This window comes from Eretmochelys imbricata, chromosome 5 (genome assembly GCF_965152235.1).
Source record: "Eretmochelys imbricata isolate rEreImb1 chromosome 5, rEreImb1.hap1, whole genome shotgun sequence".
Lineage (NCBI taxonomy): Eukaryota > Metazoa > Chordata > Testudines > Cheloniidae > Eretmochelys > Eretmochelys imbricata.
In genome coordinates this window covers 96,377,074-96,396,969 of record NC_135576.1, presented here as the reverse complement: position 1 = coordinate 96,396,969, position 19,896 = coordinate 96,377,074, and the positions used below count along the sequence as shown (strand labels likewise).

The window sequence follows — 19,896 nt, the reverse complement described above, 5'->3', positions numbered from 1 at the left end:
CTTATCTAATTATTTTTGAACCCACTTATACTTTTGGCCTTCACAACATCTCCTGGCAACAAGCTACACAGGTTGACTGTGCATTGTGCAAATCTGCAGCTACTACTTTCGCTGTGTGACCCTTATTTCTTGTGTTACATGAAGGGATAAACAACTCTTCCTTATTCTCTTTCTCCACACCATTCATGATTTTGGAGACCTCTATCATATCTCCCCTTAATCATCTCTCTTCTAAACTGAACAGTTCCTGTCTTTTTAATCTCTCCTCACAAGGAAGCTGTTCCATGATTTTGTTACCCTTCTCTATACTTCTTCCAATTCTAATACATCTTTTTTGAGATGGGGCGATGAGAACTGCATGCAGTATTCAAGGCATACCACAGGATTATGGTTTTTAATATATGAAATGAGTTTGGTGGTATGAGAGAGAGAGGCATTAGGATATTTTCTGTCTTATTAGCTATCCCTTTCTTAATGGTTGCTAAGACAGTCATGTAGAGACATTCTCTCCTCTGAATTGGAACTCACTTCATTCACAGTTTACATGGGTATCTAAAACCACTCATTTCATATTTCTATATTCAAGCATTTGGACTGTTGAAGAGACACCCTTTAATTTCAATAACCTTGGTACAGTTTATAAAAATAAAGCTATTTGAAACATGTTTTATTGACACTAATTATTAAATATGGAGCTCATTTCAACTGAATCTGGTTAAAGCTCTTTTGAAAGAGATGGTCCTATAATTTAAAGATCATGAATGACACCTAACATTGTCCAAACAAGACCACTACACTATAATGGCCCCAGATGTTAAGTTAGTCAATTGAAATATAAAAAGTATAATATGGATCATAACATCCCAAATCTGTTTCATGTATTTAAATTTGCTAAAAGGTTCTAAAGTGACGGAAGACATATGATTTCCAAGTTAATGTCACAAGTGTGGCTATAAACAGTTGCTTTCTCTAGATCATTTATTTTTGGTTTAAACTATTTGATGTGTCTCCTCTGTTCTATACATTCGGGAGAAAATTATTTTTGAAGCTTTCTACTCTAGCTTATTGTTTTTTGAAGGGCCATAAAGCACTATTTTGGTAGGAAACCAAGCTCAGAGAGTTAGTTATATCCTTCAACGTCAGTACTGAATACAATGCTGTTAACTGGCCTGGTTTTTGCAGTGTTTTAATAGTCTGTAAAGTTCAATCTCAACAGTCAAAAATAAATGTTTATGAATAATTATATACTTTTACATTTATTATCCAAAACTCAATCAGGTTCACTTTAAAAAACAGAAAAATGTGCTTCTCACTTCATCTCCTGTAATTAAGCAACTTTGCCCGAAGGGGAAGATATGAAGATCCCTCAACACGCTTCTAGTATTTCTCCAGCTAACAAAGCACCAGCTTAACCAACACGCTCTGCTATCACTTCTATACATGCACTCAGCTCCACTTTTAAATAAGTTTGTATTTCCACAGTTATAAGAGAAAAACTAGAAACAACTGTCATGGGGGGACAGAGAGAGCGATGGGCAGCAAACACACACCTGTGGCGTGGGGAGCTGGGAAGGGAGAGAAAGGGGTGCATGGGAGAAAATGGGCAGAAAGGTTATATAGGCAGTGACTTCCTGGCTCCACCCGGCTAGTTTCTTCGGGGTCAGGGCGGGGGAAGCCCAGGCCTGGGAATTGGGTAGGGGGTCTCGTCTCTCGGCCTCGGGGGAGGGGGGCGTGCGGCGGGGTCTCTCGGATTCAGGAAACCTGGCGGGGGGGGGGTGTCCCTGGTCTTCCGCGGAGCAGGGTATCGGTTACCCGTAATATCGGAAGGCGTTGATGATTCTCCGGAAATGCTCCCCCTCCAGCCGCTCCTCCTCCTCCTCCTCCATCCTGCTCACCGTCCCCTGCTCCGGCTGCTTTCGCCTGAGCCGCTCGCTGCTGAACGGAACCTCCCCGTCGTCGCAGCCTGCCCGGTCTCGCCACGGCCGCTGTTCCCCCCCATCCCCTTCCCAGTCCCCCTGCCGGCGCCCCCTGAGCATCGCCCTGACCGAGGTGTGTCCTCCTCGCCTCAGGGCCGCGGCTGCAGCGGGAGCTGCCCCTTCCAGGACAGGCCGCACGCGGCCGACAACTCCAACGCTTTCCCCGCCCGCTTCCGGCACGAGCGAAAGAGGCGCACGCGCGCGCGCTGGCCGAGTACTTGCTTTATCTGACGGGAGGACACCGCCCTCCAACGGCGATACGCAATGGGCACGGTCCGCGCAGCCGCACAAAAGTCCGTCCGACCCCTCCTACCCGCTCGTGAGTTATCGTGAGACAACGCAAGAGAGAAGAGACGAGTCAACGGCCTAACCGCGGACTGTCGCGGGGGGAGGCGTCACCCCTCCCCTCTACTGGCAGGATCCAGATCGGGTGTCGTAGACACCAGAGGGAGGAGAGCCGGAGCCGCTGGACTGCAGCCTGGCTGCGGCAGAGACCTTCTCCCTGGCCAGAGAGCGTAGCGCGGCCCCAGGCGACAGCAAAGAAAGGGGCAGTAGTTTGTAACGGGGGGGAGCGAGAGAGAGAAGAGAAGGGATGAGTCAGTGGTGACTATTTTCCATTGAAAAATACGTTTAAAGAGGTGCCATACCGATATGTAAAGAAACAGGGTACCAGGGGGCAACTGCCCCCTCTCACCGTGAGCGGCCCAGCCCTTGCAAAGGGCATGGTTGGATAATTTAAGCCCTATACCCAGATCTATAGACACTCTTTTCTTCACCTGGGTACTGTATAATTTTTAACATTAGCGTTAATAAAAAAAATTAAATCTGCACGTCAGTAACACATATATTGTGATTGGACTCTGCTCCTTTCTGACTCCAGGGCAGTTTTGCTGTTAATGGCACTGGAGGGCAGGAGGGAGCCCTATCCTAAGAATGGACCATAACACAAAAAAGTAAGAGCAGAGAGTGTGAGACGAAGGAGTCGTCTTGCTTATAATAAGTGGTAATGAGGACAGCGAGGGCCAGCCAAAGCAAAGTCCAGCATCTTGTTTAGATGAAAATGAAAGATGCTTTTGGCTACTTGTTCCATTTTATATTAACTATTTTTATCACCACAGGACTTGTGCTCCTGCAACACAGCAAAACACTACGTTACACAAATGATAGTAATATCCTAAAAGACAGATCTGTCGCGTTGATATATTTTTAAAATATATAAGAATATGCAGGGATACAGAGGTGTCTAAATAGGATCCCTCAGATGGAGAAAATCTGAGAATAGAAGGCAGATATAATTCCAGCCTCAGTTAAAGTTAACGGTAGCTAGTTTAGAAAAAAATTATCTATGGCAGTGGCCCCCAACCTTTCCACACTGCTGTACCCCTTGCAGGAGTCTGAATTGTCTTGCTTACCCCAAGTTTCACCTAACTTAATTACTTGCTTACAAAATCAGACACAAAAATACTAAAGTGTCACAACACACTATTACTGAAAAACTGCTTACTTTCTAATTTTTACCGTATAAATATAAAATAAATTGGAATATAAATATTGTACTTACATTTCAGTTTATAGTATATAGAGCAGTATAAACAAGTCATTGTCTGTATGATGTTTCGCTAGTTGGCTGTACTGACTTCGCTAGTTCTTTTTATATAGCCTGTTGTAAAACTAGGCGAATATCTAGGTGATTTGGTGTACCCCCTGAAAGATCTCTGCGTACCCTCAGGAATACGTGTACCCCGGTTGAGAACCACTGATCTATGGTATAATACATTGTATTGTAAAGATATCTTTAAAATACAGCTAAAATCTAAAGATGTATCAAAGATCATAGCTCTTAAGGACTTAAAGTTAACTAACAGGTTATACCCATTTCTATTTTACCTTCTCCAACCACAGTTAGGAATAGAACCCAAATCTCTAATTTAACAACCCCAGTTTTATCTGTCTTACTGTACTTATACCCCAGAGACAGAATCCAGGATTTCTGAGCATCAGAATAAAAAGTTTCTGGCAAGTAGCAACTAGTCTAATACATACTTGCTTTGCTATCATATGACTGCACACCTCCCTGCAAAATAAACGTATATGTTTAAAGCCATTTATTGTTCTCACAAGCCATTTGAGAAAACAGTATATTTTATTTTTGTATAAAACGGAGATACAGAAATTCACATTAGAAAGTATTTCATCTTAAACATATTTCTACAAACACTTACACTGTGCTTCTGTTTTAGTAGATCACCACAAATGTATTTTCTGTATACTGTAAAGGTCTTAATATTGCATTCATGATCAGAAAGTCAAGATAGCTACCATATTAAGTCATCAGGCTAAAAATATCCCAACCAAAAAAACCACATTTCTGTGCTACCAAAAATGCCTGAAAGCGAACAATACTAGAACTTTTAGGGCCAGAAGGACCCTGTAGTACGGGGTGGCCAACCTGAACCTGAGAAGCAGCCAGAATTTACCAATGTACATTGCCAAAGAGCCACAGTAATACGTCAGCAGCCTCCCACTCCCCATTAGCCCCCTCCCCAGCTCCCAGCGCCTCCCACCTACCATCAGCCCCACCGATCAGTGCCTCCCGCTCAGCTGTTTCGTGGCGTGCAGGAGTCTTGGGGGGAGGGAGGGGAGAGAAGAGAGGAGCGAGGGCATGGAAGGCTCAGGGGAGGGGGTAGGAAGGGGTGGATTAGGGGCAGGGTCTGTACAGAGCCAGGGGTTGAGCCGTGAGCACCCCCTGGCACATTGGAAAATTGGCACTTATAGCTTCAGCCCCGGAGTCGGTGCCTATATAAGGAGCTGCATATTAACTTCTGAAGAGCTGCATGTGGCTCTGGAGCCGCAGGTTGGCTACCCTGATGTAGTAGGTTATATGGCTTTCACCTTTAGTTTGAGTAGAATTAAGGTATCTAGACAATCCTCAAAAGATAGTTTGTTTTCAAATAGTTTTAAGTCCTCCCTGTGTGTATTTATATATTTTTATATGAAGAAGAAGCTGGTACTATTCCTTAGCTCAGTGTTTCCCAAACTTGGGACGCTGCTTGTTCAGGGAAAGCCCCTGGCGGGCTGGGCTGGTTTGTTTACCTTCCGCGTCCACAGATTTGGCCGATCGCGGCTCTCACTGGCCGTGGTTCGCCAATCCAGGCCAGGGGCTTTCCCTGAACAAGCGGCATCCCAAGTTTGGGAAACACTGCCTTAGTTGATCTAAACCATATAATTTTTCTGTTCTCTAATCACATTGTTTTTTCATTTATTTCTAATCATTTATGATTAATGAGAATCTTATTCTTTCCTTCTCCTTTTTTGTAGCATCTTTTGTACATTTGTCATCCAGAATCTTTTACAACTCCAAACCTCTTATTTTCCAGGCTGCATGTTTTTCATCCTATCACTGTTAACACAGCTGAACTACCACCAACCTCTCTTCTCATCCTACAACTCTTTCTAATGGCCTAGTAGTTGCTCTTCAGATTATCACTATCCTTTCCATATGCCCCAAACAATAGACTACATCTGGAGTGTTGTGTAACAAGCACCATATGAAAGAGGAAGAATTCTGTGGTCTCAAGAGCAATACCTCTATTTACATACTTCCAAAATGGCTTTTGCCTCTTTAACAACATCATGTCATTTAATACTCATTTAATATTTTATGAGCTATTACTTCTATTTTTCCCTATATTACTCATATGCAATCACTATGCATTTGTGATTTTAAATTCCAAAAATATTTTACTTGCATATGAAATTGTGCACATAGTGTATACTTATGAAAGTATATTTATGAAATATCCAGGGCTATATTTTCATACATTAAAGTAATTTTCAAATTCTGTATATTACATGATTAAATATTAAATCAGGTTTAAAGTTTGACGCAGAGTTACAGATGCCACTCTGAGCAAGGCTATCACTTTAAAAATACTGCTCTGGACTACTGGATGACCTATACTGTCTGTTCATCAATATTTATAAGTCTAACAGAAATAGCAGTCACTACAGTACAATGTGGATTTGTATAAACTGGTGTTACTGATGTACATACAGTAGATTGGCAAAGTGATCCATCCAGACACCATAAAATTGACCCTGAATCCATACTGGAAAGAATCTCAACTTCTCACATGGTTTTGCTGTGACCTGCTCACCTTAAAAAAATAAAAGTAAAGATATCAGTTCACAGATATTACAGGGCATCTATTATATGTCCATCACAATTCTTGTCACCTGCCTGAAGCTCAAAATACGTAATTCTTTCCCTCTACTGCTCAAATTTTGTCAAACCTTTTTTCCCCTCAAACATAATGTTACCACTTTCTCTCAAAAACTTTCAAATATATCTCTTAATTCTGCAAAGTTATCCACCTATTGATCTGTTCCAGATCTGAAGAGTTGTAAAACAAGTATTTATATTCAGTTTCTATATAATCTACATTAAGATACTAAACATCCCTCTCATTCATAAGGATGGCACATCCACACAATATCACTGACTGTATTTTTAATTATTTTTCACTTAATTTTAATTTTTCAATTAATGTTAACTTGCTTCACTCTGAATAGCTGATATTTGTGATGACCTTCTCTGCATGCCTATTATGCATGCTATGTATTGGCACAAACCATAACCACGAGGTTTATTTGGCTGGGGTTTTGCTACCTCATTTCCCCTCTCTCTTATTTTTAATAGTAAAGATCAGTCACAACTCTGTACCCAGTTGTCTATATCACGTATGATGTATGTTTTATGAACATTCAAATGTTAATGGATTTTGAGTTACAAAATAAATGTAGAGACTGACCAGCGATATCGATACATTCACTGCACCGCATCAGTATCAAAGAGGTAGTAAAAGCATTGCACACGTTATACACAGTAGAAAGGACAGACTTATGGGATCAACTATTAAGACACAAACTTGCTTTTTCTTTCAGATAAAGATGCATTGATTCTTCCTCTAGAGTTCTTTTTAAGAACCAGTTGAGATATTATTTGACAGACTTCAGTTAGCTTAGTGCTGCAACTCCTTTAACTACTGTTTAATTAAAAATAATAATAAGAAAAAAGGTGTGTGTATGCTTCCTAATCTAAAGAAAGAAAGGGGGCATTTTAGCTAAATCACTCTAATGATTGTGAGAATTCAGTAGAGAGAGAATAAAATCACCCCATAACTACAAATCAAATAAAGTGTGGAATAGGGGATTAGGAAAACTAGATTTACTAAATTTCCCTGTTCTTCAATATTTAAATCATTATTCAAGAGCCTTCCTATTCTCTCTAGTTGTGAATAAATCCACAGGCCTAATTCCTCCACTTATGAAAAGCAGTGGTTTGAGAATTTGGGGGAACATAATAAAAAGGTTACTCCTAACATGCAACAAGCACCAACAAGAGTGAGAACAGAGAGGGGATCTAAAATGATAAAATAACTCAGTCTTTCAGTGGGGTCAAAGAAAATAGTCAAAATCTAGCTCTAAACGAAACGCCATAAGTTCTTCTCTGACCAAGAAGCACCAACATGGGCTCAGTTTTTAAAGTTTTACTTAAAGCCCACCCATAGTAAGCAATTAGTATACTCTATTAGCATACCACAAAAGGATGAAGGGCTAAGCCAATACCGGTGTACTTGGAATCTATGGTTCCAGAGAGTCCAAGTATTTTAGATCTAAGATTCAGACCACACACACAAAAAAAGCTGTTTCTTTAGCTTTTTGCTTCCTATGTAGGAAAACAAGAGTTTTGTAACACAGGACTTCAAATGCTAGGTATTTACATTATCCCTTAATATTGGCATAGATTTTTGTTAATGAGTTCCCTTATCCTGTTCCAATTTCCCGAAGACGACTTACTTATTCCATGTTTCTAGCTCCCGTACTATATCATTATACACATGTGAAAAAAGGTCTTCCTCAGATTTTGTTCCATCCAAATAAACTGAGAAAGAAGGGGAGAAAAAAGTGTTCACAATATTACAGTTCATTTTAATTAGTAACTTCCTATAAATTTGTATAACACCCAGCACAATCCCGAATGGCATCTGTAGGTGCTATCATGATAGAAATCAAGAATACTTCCTCTCCCAATATTGCTTAAATAAAAGTCCATAAATAGGGGATCAATCCACCCAAAAATACCAGATTCATTTTTAAAAATACATAGTCCAGAGTCATCCCAAAAGGACAGAAATCCTAGTTCTATGGTAAGCTGAGAAATTCAGCAGAAATTTTCCCTTGTAAGGGAAGCCCCTTGGTGAAGAAGGTTGGGAACCATTACTGCCAGAACTTGCGCAGCCAACTAGAAAGTGGATGGTTAATGCAAATTAATATTCTTCTGTGGCCCATTATGTATGTAATCATTAGGACCTCCAGCTAGGTTGTAATAACTCTCCTAATGGGGAGAGGATACGATGATGAATGTGCTGTAATCTCTAATACTCCTGGGTGTTTAGGCTAAAAATATATATTATATATTTACTTTATTTATTTATTTATTTATTTGAGCGGGGGGGAAAAGACAGATTAAATCTTTGTGCTATGCATACTCTTTTATTACTTTCCCCATCCCTAAAGGAAATAATGACAAACTTAACAAAACTGTTTTTCCTACCCAACTATAAATATGGATTGGCTGATGAAGTCCAGGTCTACATTAGAAAAGTATAGTTATATTGGCAGATCCTCCTAGTGTGGAGGCACCTATTAAACTGGCAAAAAAGTGCTTATCCCAGCTTGGCAAGCAAAATAAGCTAGACCAGCAAGAACACTTATGTCAATATAACAGTCTACCTGCAAAAGCCCCAGTGTATAGAGACACTGCAAAAAGAAAAATCAAGTCACACCCCCAACTGACATTGCTATCCCAGCAAAAATATTTCTAATGCAGACCGGACCTGAGGAAAAGTTGGATATGGCTCTTTTATTGTTCCTTTTTGCAGGATTGACATTTATTCTGTCATTAAAAAAAAATAATAATAATAAATCCTCTCCAGACAGAAGGTTTGAGAGATTTTGAGAATGCTGATTTGAGTCTCTCAGCATCCTTCTGCAGCCCTCTGTTATCTGAGCATATCAAATTTCACGCTAAGCAGGATTTGATCTGATCAGTATATGGATGAGACCCCTCTTAGGAACAAGAAAACATTCCCACTTCAGCCAGTACAATACCAGGCAATTCCTCAGCATAGCGTTTAGAGGGCAAGAGGATCAACAATGAAAAGCTGGGATTGCAGGGGACAATATCATACACACAGGGTTCTTAAATTATCAGGGCTTTGGGCACCACTAGCTTCATTTCAAACAGTTGAACTGCATTTTCTCAGATTGCAGAGAGAACACCCATGTTGCAGGTGCTTATTCAATAGAGTCTTCCATTTTCTGGAAGCCTACATTCATTCCCCTCTTCTGTTTTCCATAAAAGATCCAGGTTTCTGAAAATAGACCAGCATCTCCTAATTACAGAGTGGGGATGTCAGTCTCCCTGGGCACAAGACATGGTTTTTTTTGTTTTTTAACTATGAAATTGAGTAGAAACCGAAGTCTCATAATTCAGCCTCTCATTCAAGAGAAAAGAGCAGCACTCCCAAAAAAGAACACAAACAAGCAGATTCTCTAAGGGTTAAAAAACGCTGCTAAGACAGAGTAAAGGTTTTTTTCACTTTTAAACAACAAGCTTTAACCAATGTAACAGCTAGCCAGTTTTGTTGTCTTTTTTAATAAAAAGGCAAAGATACTTTGATGCAATAGAATGGAATAAACTGTTCCTAGAGAGTAGTTATCAGTGGTTCATAGGCATGCTGGAAAGACATAACAAGTGGGGTCCTGCAGGGATCAGTTCTGGTCCGGTTCTGTTCAATATCTTCATCAATGATTTAGATAATTGCATAGAGAGTACACTTATAAAATTTGCAGACGATACCAAGCTGGGACAGGTTGCAAGTGCTTTGGAGGACAGAATTCAATTTCAAAATGATCTGGACAAACTGGAGAAATGGTCTGAAGTAAATAGGATGAAATTCAATAAGGACAAATGCAAAGTACTCCACTTAGGAAGGAACAATCAGTTGCACACATACAAAATGGGAAATGACTGCCTAGGAAGGAGTACTGCGGAAAGGGATCTGGGTGTCATCGTGGAACACAAGCTAAATATGAGCCAACAATGTAACGCTGTTGCAAAAAAAAGTGAACATCATTCTAGGATGTATTCGCAGGAGTGTTGTAAGCAAGACATGAGAAGTAATTCTTCCGCTCCACTCTGAACTGATTAGGCCTCAAATGGAGAATTGTGTCCAGTTCTGGGCGCCATATTTCAGGAAGGATGTGGACAAACTGGAGAGAGTCCAGAGAAGAGCAATAAAAATGATTAAAGGTCTAGAAAACATGACCTATGAGGGAAGACTGAAAAAATTGAGTTTGTTTAGTCTGGAAAAGAGAAGACTGAGAGGGGACAAGATAACAGTTTTCAACTATTTAAAAGGTTGTTACAAAGAGGAGGAAGAAAAATTGTTTTTCTTAACCTCTGAGGATAGGGCAAGAGGCAATGGGCTTAAATTGCAGCAAGGAAGTTTTAGGTTGGACAGTAGGAAAAACTTCCTGTCAGGGTGGTTAAGCACTGGAATAAATTGCATAGGGAGGTTGTGGAATCTCCATCATTGGAGATTTTTAAGAGCAGGTTAGACAAACACCAGTCAGGAATGGTCTAGATAATACTTAGTCCTGCCACGAGTGCAGAAGCCTGGACTAGATTACCTGTCTAGGTCCCTTCCAGTTCTATGATTTTATTTGTAAATCAGTGTCAGGATGCGTTACTTCTAACAGGGCCCCAGCTAAAGATTATGTATGACTATATGTCCCATAATTCCAGCATAATCCATTTGAAAGTGACCCAAAGGAACAACTCTACTTCTGAGATGATCCTTCAAGGCTTTTTCTTTTTTTTTTTTTAAAGGCAGTTTCTATTCCCTCCCCCCATCCCATCTCTCACACACCCACTGATTTTCAAACATGTGCTTCAGCTAATTCACACATTTATTTTGGCATAGTTCACTCTAGTAGAGAGCCTGTAAGAGGCTCTATGTACACCCAATACATGATGCACAGAGCCTTGCACGATCTCTTGCCACTCGGGTGAATTTCACCATTAACCTTTTTGATAAATACAAATCTTTAGTATGATATTGATCAATAAAAGAAGAAAGAATTTAATGCCTGATCATGAACAGTGTTGAGCATGCCTAACTGCCATTCAATACAAGCTGAAGGTGCTCCACATGTTGCAAGATCAGGTTCTAACAGCGTTATTAGCTTGGTATTATGCAAACTTCCCTACATAGTTCCACCAAAGCACCAAAATCCTGACATGTCTTATGTCAGACTGTGTAGTGGCTTGGCAATGTGTACAACTTGGAGGAATCTATTAAACTTATTCTATCTAAGGGATTGTCTACACTACCACGCGGGGTTGATCTAAGATACGCAACTTCAGCTACATGAAGAGCGTAGCTGAAGTTCATGTACTTAGAACTATTTACCACATTGTCCTCACTGCTGTAAGTCAACAGCTGACACTCTCCCATCGACTCCGCTTGCACTCCTCGTTTTGGAGGAGTACCGGAATCGACAGGAGAGCACTCAGCGGTTGATTTATCGTGTCTATAGTAGATGTGATAAATCGACTCCCGCTGGATCGATCACTTCCCGCCGATCCGGTGGGCAGTGTAGACAAGCCCAAAGACCTAAATCAGGATTGTAAGCCACATTCTAATGCATCAACTCAATGAGCCATATAACTCCCCACAATTTTTCTAGTTAAACACACACACACACAAACTGGTTTGTCACATGGAGTTTAGGAATCACTAGTCAAGGTGACCAATGCATTTTTGTTTATTCCTATAACTCACAAAGGTGGGTAATCTCTACAAGATTTTCTTGCATGAAGATCACTTATCTATGAGCAGACAATAAATGCATCTAACACTGCAGCGTAAATGCCAAAAAAAAAAAAAAAAAAAAAAGGAAAAATAGAGTGATTTGCAAAAATCACTACTTTTAATCATTTTTATATGTTTAAAGATTATGTATATCATACCAATATTATTTGTATTTTCTTCCATTTCCCTCTTATGTTTCAGATACATAGGCCATACATGTCCATCGAAGTATCCTGGTGGATCTGCCGGTTGATAAACTCTGGTACTACAGAAAAATATATTTGCTTTCTTGTGCAAGTTTTACATTTTTTTTTCTGGTGTGCTCACATATACCCTTCATCGTTTATTTAGTACGAATATCTATCCAAAATATTAAGAGAGAGGGAGGCTGTGTACCTGCTGGTCACAGCAAAGGAGACTCCTTAATTATAACAGGATTTAGCATATTGCCCACATGACCTCTATCAAATCACCTATTTCTGCCGATCATTTCAACTGCAAAACTGGGTAAGAGCAGATTCTTATTGAAACAGATGTTGCATCTTAAACAAACTTCATTGCATAAGTAAGTTACATAAGAATAGCCAAAATACACTTCTATCACAGAGAATATTTTTCACATTGGTCTAAATTCTGAGAAGGAACTAGTGATTTTGGTTGCTCAACTTGCAACACCTTAGAACACTGGCTCTCAACCTTTCCAGACTACTGTACTCCTTTCAGGTATCTGATTTGTCTTAAATACCCCAAGTTTCACTCACTTAAAGACGACTTGGACTTGCTTACAAAATCAGACATAAAAAAAATAAAAGTGTCACAGCACACTGACTGAAAAATTGCTTACTTTCTCATTTTTACCATTATAAATCAATTGGAATATAAATATTGTACTTACATTTCAGTGTATAGTATATAGAGCAGTATAAACAAGTCATAGTCTGTATGAAATTTTAGTTTGTAGTGACTTCACTAGTGCTTTTTATGTAGTCTGTTGTAAAACTAGGCAAATATCTAGATGAGGTGATGTACCCCCGGAAGACTTCTGCATACCGCCAAGGGTATGCATACCCCTGATTGAGAACCACTGCCTTAGAGGGCCTGATTTTCAGAAGTGCTGAGTACCCACCTTTTGATGATTGAATTCAAGGTCTCTTAAATTGGGCTCCTAGAAAGAAAGGAGCCCAAAATCTACTAGTCACTTTTCAAAACATAGGCCATTATGAATATAGGAATTCTGCAATCAGTGAATCAGATTCTGACCTTAGATTAACTTGTGTCATTCTAGAATAACACCATCAAAACCAGATTTGCAACAGTAACTGAAGGCAGAAAAGGGCCAATATCTAACTCAAATAATACACAACGTAACTGCATGTCAACTCTGCCACTGAACGGCATTGTAGTGGCACAGTTTCTTGTAGCTGCAAGAGTAAACACTTTGTTTCTGTCCCCTTTTAAATAATGCTTAAGTGCCATTGTACTGTAATTAACCTATATTTTACGTTCCTTGGGCGAGGGGCTTTTTACTTTGTTTCTGTACACTGGCAGTCTGAACAGTGATTGGTGTCCCCATGCACACCTACAATATGAATAATAATAATAATAATAGTGATAAACAGGGGATGGATCTATACATTTAAGGATTATAGATGCTGCTTGAACTTCCCTGGGAACCACAAAGGCTCTACCCTCAGGGATGGAATAGTAACAAGGCGGAGCTCACTACCTCAGCAATAGCAAGATCACACGAAGGGACTGAGGAGGGTCAGCAGTCTCTGCTCTAAGAGTTATTACAGTTGGTGGATGTGTGAGAACACACTGGCATACAGGAACCTTTTTATCTTACGGGTACTAGGGCATAGTGATCTGCAGTGAGCAATAATTTTAAAACATTACCTCCTTCTCCTCTTGCATTCTTCATATGGAATGGTCAGAAAATATTTTCTATCCCATACTTCATTAAGAGGCCTAAGATGACAGCATGTTTAGTCATTTTGTTTCCCTAATATCAACTGTAAATGGGGCGTGAATAACATGACATTTTAAAAATTATTTCTTAGGTAGCATTGCTTACTCATAGTTATACAGAAGAAAACCTTCAGCTATTAAAATGTGAACTTCTTCTGTACTTTTCAGATTGAGAGGTGTACTCTTTGATTCTGCTGTTGAGACAGAAGACCCCGTTGGGTTTTTCATCCATGAGTATATGCTTGTCACCATTTCCTCCATATAAAGGGCATCAAGTACTAGAAAAGACACAAAAGGTTAGGTGTTTTTGTTTTGGCTTTTAATTTTTGCATTATTTCTGAGTTAAGCAGAAACCCTGTCAAATGGTTTAAGAGCTAAATGTAGGTGTTAAGTAAAAGACGCAGGGTTAATTTAAAAGAAATGGAAATTTAAATGTTAACGTTTCCATTTACTACTGGAACCTAAACCAACAGCACTGAACTTGGGCATGTGAACCAGAATGTCCAGCTGATTCATCTAGTTTCACTGTCAACTGAGTGAAGTTCAGAAGTTGAACTGAAAGTTACATAGCTGATGAATGTTGGTAGTAAACACAGAATTCAAGGTTTAGGCTAATGTTATAAATACCCATGTATTACAGGAAATCTTAGATCAGCTGCAGGATATTAAACTGTAGGTTTATAATTAGAGATGGCCTGATGACTAGCCTAGAATTTAAAGTTTAGATTCAGATCTCAAATTGCAATTTGGACTCATTTTTAGTTATAATCTACAACACATTTGGTCTGTGGTACAGTCCTGAACTCAGTGAGACTTCTTGCATTAGAAAAAGGTTGAAACTTGAATCCGATCTTGCTTCATTTAGGATGTGATTCTGGGAGGTGCTAAGCAGCCTTGATTCTCAGTGACTTCACATCAGGAGTTGAGGATGTTACGGGAAGTGCTCAAAATCTCCCAGGATTGGGCCTACACTAACTTTGCAGGCTAACAGCCATTCAACAAAACACGGACATTTCATGTCATGAGGTGCAACTCTACAAATGGGGAAAAAAGGGATAATCATTTAGCAAATAGTGCAATTTAATTTAATCTGATAACTTTCTATATTACATCTGATTTCATTTAACTGGCCTGGAATTGAAACATAACTACCACTGACTTTGGGTTGGGGGGGGGGGGTCAGAATTTCACCTCTGGAATGTAGTTTTCTCTAAGTTACTGTCAAACAAGAATAAGATATTAATATCTATATTTTACTTATTTGGTTTTAAGGTGCATATTGCTCGTTATGGGCCAGATTCTGATACTCATGTTGACAACATACTCCACAAGTAGCCCTATTAAGTTAGTGGGGCTACTTGTAAAGCAAGAGGCTACCCAAAATGAGTAAGGATGCCAGAATATGGTCCTAAATGACCAAACAAAAACAAACATTTAACACTGTAAAATGGTGTAATTGGTATTAGGTTTGAAATCACAACTACTAATGCTGTTCAGAAGAGTCTTAATATTGACAGGTTAATAAATTGAAAAGGTTTCACTATAAGCAACAGACAGTTGGCTGTGTCATGCACCATAATTTAGAAGACCACGAATAGAGAGAATAAAAGTCTGTTGCAGATCGTTTGTTTAACTAGCCTCTAGAAAAGGAAAGCACTGGATGAAGCAGTCTGGAGACCCATCTCCTCAGAACTTTAGATACATGCTGTCACTAGAAGAAATGTTCATAATACCCTATGCTAAGCAAGAGCTGTTTCTGGAGAAACAGAAAAGGCTAGCTAATTTGCAAAACAGAAAGCTATAAAGTCAGTGATAAATGCAGGAAGTTAAAATATTATTGCCATTCCATAGTAATAGTATTGTGTAATGAGCAAATAAAGGTATGCTCTATTAAACTGTCCAGTACGATGATGATGATGAACTTTTAAAATACTGACTTTTTTGTTAAACCAACATCCTGAAAAAATCCTCTATCGAATTATATATATTTTTTGCCAGACATACCCCACTAACCATTTTTTTTAAAAAAAACAAAGCAAAACACTGTCCCCATTGAGGACTACATTGATCCAAAAGAAACAGAAGCTAAAGTTAATACATAATGTTCAAAAGCAATATACCAATTCACTTACCATCATATTGCTTAAATCCATGTTCATCTATCTCTATTTCAGATTCTGGCTAGAAAGAAAAAAATGCAATGAAGGCCACCATCAGGTCACAAGGCAATAGTAACCCTATTACTCTGAATTCCCTTGTGTAGTATTTATGGTATGGATGGATAGAAGGCCGGAAGGCCAGTGTGAACGGCTTAGGGAGAAGGGTTAGGTTACTAGGATATGAAGCAGAAAATGTAACATGGGCAGGGGGAGAAACAGGAAGCCAAAGAAGCGTGTGGTGTAAGAAAAGACCGTAGTAGAATATTCACAGTATTTTTCATAAACAGTGGATTGCAACATAGCAGGAGTGTTGCTCCCCGCCCCTCCCAATTTAATCTTGATGTATCATTAAGACCCCCCAAAATTACTCTTCAAATAAAAAATAATTTTTCCCACATGTCCCCCACAAAATAGTACCATCCAGGTAAAATTATTTACTAATCTACCGAAATTGATATTGATAATATATCACATATTATATAAACACAAGCATCTCTGGATTTTAATATTAACTTCTGAATAAACTATAGTTTTACTAGTGAACAAGAGCCACATCAGGAACAAGAACAGGCCCCTCTCACTCATACAGATACAGATATGCTTTTGCATTTTAAGATATGAAAGAACAAGCAACAATATTTAATTTTTGTTGCTATTTTGTTTCTATTTGTTATTTTCTATCTAGAGTTAAAAATGAACTGCAAAAAGATGAATTCAATAGCATGAAGCATTCCCTGAAATGCATTTGTTTCTCTACTCACCTTTAAATATAATATCAGAGGATGCAGCGAGATGATTATTCTGTTAGTCATGTTCCTAATATTTTTTGGCAACCGAAAGCTTTAACATTATTATAGCATTCTTAATTATATTTCCCTCTCTTCTAGATAATACTTTATATTGACTCTATGAACGGAATTTCATTTTAAATTGTCACATACTGGTAGATCAAGACAAAAGAATAGAGTCTTGCAGGAACTACATTTAAAGTCTACTTTTATGTATGAAGTCATTCCATCAGTTCAGTTACCTTAAAGAAGTCATCTTGATAGAGTATACTGCAGTTCGGAAGCTGTTTCCCAAGTCGTTTTGCCAGTGTTGTTTTCCCCCCATTTGTCACACTGATTTTGAAAATGGAACAAACAGTGGGTCAGGACAAAAATAATGAATAATGTGCAATGTGCGCTAGCAAAAAGGCAATTAAAAAATCTAATTTTATTCAGAATATTAAATACTGTTTGCAGTTTCCTAACATTTGTTTGGAAAATACTTAGTCCTGCCATGAGTGCAGGGGACTGGACTAGACCTCTTGAGGTCCCTTCCAGTCCTACAATTCTATCTTTTAACTAATTTTAGTCTGCTTATAGGACTATGGAAAAGAGGAAGACTAGAGTTGATGTCTGAGAGGGTCAATCTATGGTGGAGGGTGGGACAAGATATCAAAAATTAAACCAGTGGCATAGCTAGGAGTGGAAATTTGGGTGGACCCTGACTTTCAGGTGGCCGGGCAATGACAGACTGTGGTAGCTCAGCTTCTCCCCCAATGCCATGCCCTCTTCCAAGCCCTGGTACCCCCAGACACAGGGCTTCACTTGCCGAGCTGGGCATGCGCATAGGGTGGCTCAGAAAACGGCAAGGCAGAGCTGTGGGAGCGTAGCTTTCTGAAGGGCGGGCGCATACCTCTGTCCTGGATTTCAGGTGCCAGAGTGATGCTCCGGGGCACTGTGGCACCACTATACCCCTGCTCAGATTTGGATGGGCCTGGATGCTAACGGCCCACCCCGGCCCATCTGTGGCTATACCCCTTAATTAAATACAATTGACAGTACAATGTTAAGCTTAAGTTTTTTTAAAAAAAGTAATTAAAGACAGCTATATTCACACTCAGGGATTGTTAGATCGCAATATGGAGTTTGAGGCAATCTTAAATTTTTGTTTTAACAGAGACTGAACTTGTTTGCACTTACCCTCCAAGTCCAATGACTAACACCTTCATAATTTGTGTCCTATCCAGTTCCCTTCTTTCCACTGTTTAAAATATGAACAATGAACAAACCTATTTGGACAATGACAAAATCAGCTGCTACACAGGAAAACACCAATTATCCACAAAAAGCATTTTAAAGGTTTTCAACCTCTACCACTTTTATTGAGTTGTCTTCACAGTCTTACCATGAGGGCTCCTTTAAGGCCCAACCCTGCAATTGCTTACTACCAAGCATAGTTCTCACTGTTATGAGCAGTCCCATTAAAGAAAACAGGACTACTTAGTGCAATAGTAAAAAGTGTTTGCAGATTGGGCCCTTGAACATAACCTAGGAAAGGGGGGTGGGGGGAAATGAGTGTGTGTCCTGTTTTGTTTCAAGTTTCTTCTGGGAACTTCCTTTTCTGATTTTTTATTTTTAACATTACAGTATCAGGAATCTCAGATCTTGTTTTCCCAATTTTTTGGAGGATTTTCTTGGACACTTTGGGTGTTCACCTAGACTGAATTCTTCCATCAACCTAGCTACCACTTCTTGGGAAGGTAGATTACTTATGCCAACGGGAGATAGGTACTATCTACACGGAAGCGCTGCAGTAATGCATCCGTGCACTGTAGCATTTTAAGTGTAGATAAGCCCTTAGCAAATGACAAATATTTTATAATGAACATCAATAAAGGCCTTTCAGTGCAGGTAAGGTTTGATGCAAAAAGCAGTATTAGCTGACAAGTCAGATACCATCTACACATATCTGAAAAACTTTTAACTCATTAATTTATGTCATTGTCTGTATCAACTATAGTCACAATTTAAAGGAAGGATTCCAGAGTAAATAAAACAGGCAACTTTATTTGTATATATGTGAAAAATAAAGAAAAGTGGAAACCAAGAGTGGGTAATAAAATATTTTGTTTGCAGTATAATTGTAGCCAATTGTTCGCAGGATATCAGAGACCAAGGTTGGTGAGATAGTATCTTCTATTGGACCAACTTTTGTTGGTGAGACACAAATTTTTGAGGCAGAACTCTGTGTAAACTTCAATGCTTGACTCTTTCGCCAATAGAAGTTGGACCAATAAAAAAAATTACAAATATACCATCTTATTGCACATGGCAAGGTCATCATCAGGCTTACCATAAGCAGCCTACAATGCCAAACATTAAGGCACCAATCCTCCCAACACAGATGTACACAATTAGTACTTTAATTTTGCATTTCCTAATTTTTCAGCTGCAATTTTTAATTATGCCACTGCAAACTACTGGTATATGTAAAGTATCTGCACAAATTATTTGAAGTGGCACAGTTACAGGGGTGTGTGTGTGTGTGTGTGTGTGATTTGTAAGGGAATGCACAGGAAAAATAAGGTTCCGAGAGAATTTTCAACTTTATCTGCCAACTTGGCAGTAGTCACTAGCCGGTGCGTGATTCAAGAAACTGGCGTAAGGACAGCATTTGCAAATATGCCCCACAAAATACATAGCAAGAGCACCTGAACTAAGGGAACGGCGCTGCTGGAGCCGTGGCTCGGATTTCATGCGATGTTAGGGTGTGTAGGTGGCACCGCAGCGGTACCATCAGGTCCAGTGCGACCCACCGCGTTACCTGAGCAGCCGAGGCCTCTGTTGTCGCTTCCCCAGGCCGGTGGTCTGCAATGCAAGACTGTGCAGCGAAAGCACAGAGGTGCGCGTGAACTACCAAGCCAGACCGACGCCCCGCGGAGCGCTGCCCCACCAGCGGCTGGGCTGAGCAGCGGGCACCCACCCCGGAAGACGAGCGCTCAGGCGCCCCTGCGCGCGGAGACAGGCAGCAGCCTGCACGGCCCACCCCGTCCTGTCCCGCTGACTGCCGGGATTGGCCGGCTCA

General features: G+C 39.7%; 2 protein-coding genes across 10 annotated transcripts in view; both read right to left on the bottom strand.

Annotated features, from left to right (window-relative positions):
* Positions 1–1,987, bottom strand: part of CARNMT1 (carnosine N-methyltransferase 1) — a 32,918-nt gene extending 30,931 nt beyond the window's left edge. Inside the window, exon 1 of one of the 2 annotated variants that reach the window (XM_077817568.1) lies at positions 1,813–1,987. In XM_077817568.1, the coding sequence (XP_077673694.1) occupies positions 1,813–1,886 (74 nt within the window). In that variant the 5' untranslated portion in view covers positions 1,887–1,987. The remainder of the gene's footprint in view (positions 1–1,812) is intronic. The other variant, XM_077817567.1, reaches the window with a different exon arrangement.
* A 2,113-nt stretch (positions 1,988–4,100) lies between these two features.
* On the bottom strand, positions 4,101–19,855 carry NMRK1 (nicotinamide riboside kinase 1). 8 transcript variants are annotated; one of them, XM_077817570.1, is made up of 9 exons: positions 19,523–19,610; positions 18,012–18,072; positions 17,075–17,165; positions 16,018–16,066; positions 13,992–14,163; positions 13,814–13,885; positions 12,076–12,182; positions 7,836–7,920; positions 4,101–6,133 (listed from the first exon to the last, which is right to left on the bottom strand). In XM_077817570.1, the coding sequence occupies exons 1-9, from the start codon at positions 19,566–19,568 to the stop codon at positions 6,130–6,132; spliced, it is 687 nt and encodes a 228-aa protein (XP_077673696.1). In that variant the 5' UTR covers positions 19,569–19,610; the 3' UTR covers positions 4,101–6,129. The 8 variants fall into 8 exon arrangements, with proteins under 8 accessions (XP_077673696.1, XP_077673698.1, XP_077673700.1 ...); XM_077817572.1 differs by lacking the exons at positions 7,836–7,920; positions 19,523–19,610 and adding an exon at positions 19,636–19,855 and having other exon boundaries at positions 18,012–18,100; XM_077817574.1 differs by lacking the exons at positions 7,836–7,920; positions 19,523–19,610 and adding an exon at positions 19,636–19,855.
* Positions 19,856–19,896: the final 41 nt, after the last annotated feature.

Coding starts and splice junctions, on each gene's coding strand:
- NMRK1 (XM_077817569.1), bottom strand. CDS start 19,568: ATGAAATCCGAGCCACGGCTCCAGCAGCGCCGTTCCCTTAGTTCAG. Junction 13,886..13,991: donor TTTCTTCTGTATAACTATGA/GTAAGCAATGCT, acceptor CTGTCATCTTAG/GCCTCTTAATGAAGTATGGG. Junction 6,134..12,075: donor AGAAAATACAAATAATATTG/GTATGATATACA, acceptor TATTTTTTTAAG/GTGAGCAGGTCACAGCAAAA.